Source organism: Dendroctonus ponderosae, unplaced genomic scaffold (assembly GCF_020466585.1).
Source record: "Dendroctonus ponderosae isolate FM_Combo_2020 unplaced genomic scaffold, Dpon_F_20191213v2 Dpon_F_20191213_1, whole genome shotgun sequence".
In the NCBI taxonomy this organism is placed as follows: domain Eukaryota; kingdom Metazoa; phylum Arthropoda; class Insecta; order Coleoptera; family Curculionidae; genus Dendroctonus; species Dendroctonus ponderosae.
Genome location: NW_026017110.1, coordinates 14,836,422 through 14,840,123, shown reverse-complemented (window position 1 = coordinate 14,840,123; position 3,702 = coordinate 14,836,422). Strand labels below are relative to the sequence as shown.

General features: G+C 39.6%; 2 protein-coding genes across 2 annotated transcripts in view; one reads left to right on the top strand and one right to left on the bottom strand.

The window, feature by feature from the left end:
* LOC125502546 (transcription elongation regulator 1-like) overlaps window positions 1–1,129 on the top strand; it is a gene marked incomplete in the record, with an annotated part of 8,881 nt that extends 7,752 nt beyond the window's left edge. Inside the window, 4 exon segments of the mRNA XM_048661035.1 lie at window positions 11–157; window positions 217–507; window positions 567–736; window positions 797–1,129. Of these exon segments, the coding sequence (XP_048516992.1) occupies window positions 11–157; window positions 217–507; window positions 567–736; window positions 797–923 (735 nt within the window).
* A 253-nt stretch (window positions 1,130–1,382) lies between these two features.
* Window positions 1,383–2,614, bottom strand: LOC109533510. The gene has a single exon (XM_048667869.1). It carries the CDS (start codon window positions 2,547–2,549, stop codon window positions 1,452–1,454), a length of 1,098 nt encoding a protein of 365 aa, XP_048523826.1. The 5' UTR covers window positions 2,550–2,614; the 3' UTR covers window positions 1,383–1,451.
* Between the last annotated feature and the right edge of the window lie 1,088 nt (window positions 2,615–3,702).

Below are 3,702 nucleotides of genomic sequence, written 5' to 3'. Positions count from 1 at the left end.
TTTTAATTAGGCAAAGGAAGAAAAGGACAAGGAGCGTCAGGCTAAAGCAGAAGCTAGTCTTAAAAGACGCGAAGAAGAAGTTCAAAGAACGTTGGCTACTCATATGAGGGATCGGGAGAAGGAAAGGGAGCAACATAAAAGAGACGAGGCTAGACAAGTAAACATAAACCTGACTATGTTCAATGTCGTATTTTTTATGCTACATTTTACTTATAGCACTTCAACGCATTGCTCGTTGACTTGGTTCGAAATTCGGAACTGAGCTGGAAGGAGGTAAAGAGAATCCTAAGGAAAGATCATCGGTGGGATCTGGCCGAGTCTCTGCCTCGTGACCAGAAAGAAAAGCTATTTAATGAACATGTTGAAGCTTTGCTGAAGAAGAAGCGTCAGAGCTTCAGGGAAATGCTAGATGAAACATCTGAGGTTAACCTCGTTAGCAACTGGAAAGAAATAAAAAAGCTTATCAGAGATGATCCAAGATATACAAAATTCTCTTCCAGCGAAAGGGTAAGATATAGAAAACTGAGAGTTCCTTATTGTTAGAATTTAATCAATTTATTGAATAGTGTGAACGAGAATTTAAGGATTATCTAAAAGATAAACTGTTGACTGCGAAAAATCAGTTTAAAGAATTGTTGCAAGAAACCAAACTGATAACACACAAATCATTGACGTTGCTCAGAGAAAATCAAAATCACATGCAGGAAATTGAAGACATTCTGAAAAATGACAAAAGGTAATTCGCTTATGTTCCATAATTTTCCAAAAACTGTGCTAATTAGAATCATTCTTATAGATTTTTGATTTTGGATCATATACCACAAGAAAGGACTCAATTAATTTTGAATTATCTCGAAGAACTCGATAGAAGGGGTCCCCCTCCGCCTCCGACTGCTACGGAGCCAAACAGGCGAGCTAAGTAATAATTTACATCACAGCCGCATTAATATCAGTTTACTTTGTAATTGCATTATTATAAAATGGTTTATTTGCTTTTTAATTACTGTTATTTTGGCATGGGCTGGGTTCAATTATCAATAGTGAACAGTCCTAAATGCAAGCTTATTTTAATCTCGCATTTAGTGAACATTTGGTGGAGAAACCTTTTAAATAAACGGTTTATCTTAAACCTTTTTTGTTTTTTTGCCCTTTTTTCTTGTGATTAATGTTGAAAATATTTCAATTTAATTTAAACGACAATTAAATTCAATCCCAATATTCTGTGTATGTAGAATTTTTATTTGATTTTTTAGTATCAAATAATCGCTTCTAAAAGGTGTTAAAATACAGCTTAATTTGTGGTAGGCACAAAATCTCGCAAATTGAGCACCTTTGCATTTGGAATTTGCTACGCTCTGAGTTAGCATTTGATCAAGTCCATATCAATCCAAATATATTCTTTATTACACGCTCATAATCAAGACATTCTCAACGTACATGTTATTAATAACTTACAACAAAACGCCTTGCACAGTCAATTCTGGGAAGTAACTTACCACCTTTCTAAAACTATCTACGGTACAGGCATAGGCAAAACCTTTTATTTGATTATTTCTATCCCAGTTTATCCAGGTAATTTTGTCAGCAATGTCCTCACAGATCCGTTGATATGTTTCCAAATAGGGATTATTTACGACGATCAGAACGATTCCCTTTTGTTTAATTGGCTCATACGCAATTTTCCAATAGAGTTCTGGTACTGGCAAAGCTTTTGTGTTATTCTGAGTGTACAAATACAGTTGCACTAACTGCCCTGTTTTACTATGTGGTAAAGTTGCCAATCCATACACTCCGGTCCATTGAAGAAGATCCACACGTTTTGCTTCTGCATAGTCTCTCACAGATATTTCCACGGTTTGCCAATTGTTGGCATTGCATGTTTGCCATTGAGGTGCTACATTCAGTAAAAAGAATGATGCTTGTTGCTGTGCGGGATAGAAGTTGTCAGCTTTTGCAGTTATGTGTCCTCTGGATAGGAAATAATTGCTATTGTCTTTAATATACATGGTAGAGTTGCCAGGCAGTCCAAGCAAAGTATTTATAGTTTGCCTTTGTGTGATTCGGTTGTAATACGAGTTTGGATTTTTTATGCTGAAGATATCCTGCGTTTGTACCCATCCAGGGTTCGTGACAATATTTCTTTTGTTAATTGCACCAGAGATGCTCACTTTTGAATATAGTGCTCGCTGAGCGTTTTCATCAAAGCAGATCAAAAATACCCGTGAAAAAAAATCTTGTGTCAATTGAAAGCCAATTTCTATTTCGGTTCCGTTATTTTCACATTTATTGTCGGTCACTTTGGCCATTCTACTCAGAGTTCCGTCGCATGTTATGTTCTCCCATGCAAATGTTTTACTATCTACATTTAAATTGCTTCCTGATACGCAGGATGCTGAAGTCACATTTCTGTAGATTGTCGACGAATCGAATGTAATGTTCTGTCCTGGGCAGGCCAAAACTATAGTGGTATTTGCGCTGATTTTTAAAACAGCATCACCATTTTCCGGATACATGAAGTTCAATTCGCCAGGCTGCAAGACCATTGGCATATCAGTTCGTCGAATGTCGAGTTCACAACCTGCAATACAAAATACATGGATTGACTCAAAGTGCAGGAGTTTCGTGCCAAGCACTCACGAGACCGGTGTAGGACCAGCTAGTTCTTGTCAGTTGGGTTTAGCATGCAAAAAACTATTTTTCACTCTTTTAATATACAGTCCGCGACACTTGATTACTCTCACCAACAGATTTGAACTCATTTTTGTTAATAGTCAACATTTTCATAAGCAAGCCACATGTATCATTGGATACATTGAAACTAATGGGTTATTCGGGTTTTTAGGTCGTCGTTCGGTAGAATTTCTTCTTGACGTTTCACAATCACGAGTGGTTTGCTGGAACGCTTACACCGGTTGCGATGCGATTCCTCGGGCGCAGTCCGTATTTATTCACCGGGTGCGATGACGTGGCCTGTGTCATCGAAGCCTGCGCATTCTGTTGGCTGTTGCTATCCTCCGGTGCACTGGATTCTGTCTCCTGTCGTGAGAGCTTTTCTTCAGAACGGATATTCCCAGTTGGACATCAAAAAAGCTGTAGGAGTGGATTGTGCTAAAAAAAGTGAATCCACTCTGAAAACTTTGCAGCCTTTTGTTCCCAGGGTTACGGACAGAATTGGGGGGCGCCTGAGGAAACACAACATAAGAACAGTCTACAAGCCCACAACAAAGATCCGAGAATGTCTAGGGTCAGTTAAAGACAGCAGACCCCCCCTCGCAACTGCAGGAATCTACCGGATTCCATGCTCCTGTGGAAGCGTCTACATAGGAACTACTAAGAGATCCGTTGCGACAAGAATAGAACACCGACGGAATTGCAAACTGGGACATGTGGAAAAGTCGGCAGTGACAGAACTTGCCCTCAGCGATGGAACACACATCTATTTCGGAGAGGTACAGGTCCTGGCCACAACAACAGGCTATCGCCCCCGACTAATATGAGAAGCCGTTGAAATCTACAAACATGACGACAAATTCAACAGAAACGAAGACAATTGGCGCTAAACAGGATATTGTAACGGAAATGGCCTGGGGTACTCACGGTTGGAATGGGGGGGATCGAAATTCATGGTATTTCAGTAAATGGGAGCCCCATTTGCGCCCCATTTACTGTCAAATATGACACTGACAAGCGGGAAGTTTCGCA

Excerpts from the sequence above, each read along its gene's own strand:
- LOC109533510 (XM_048667869.1), bottom strand. The coding sequence starts at position 2,549 with ATGCCAATGGTCTTGCAGCCTGGCGAATTGAACTTCATGTATCCGGAA.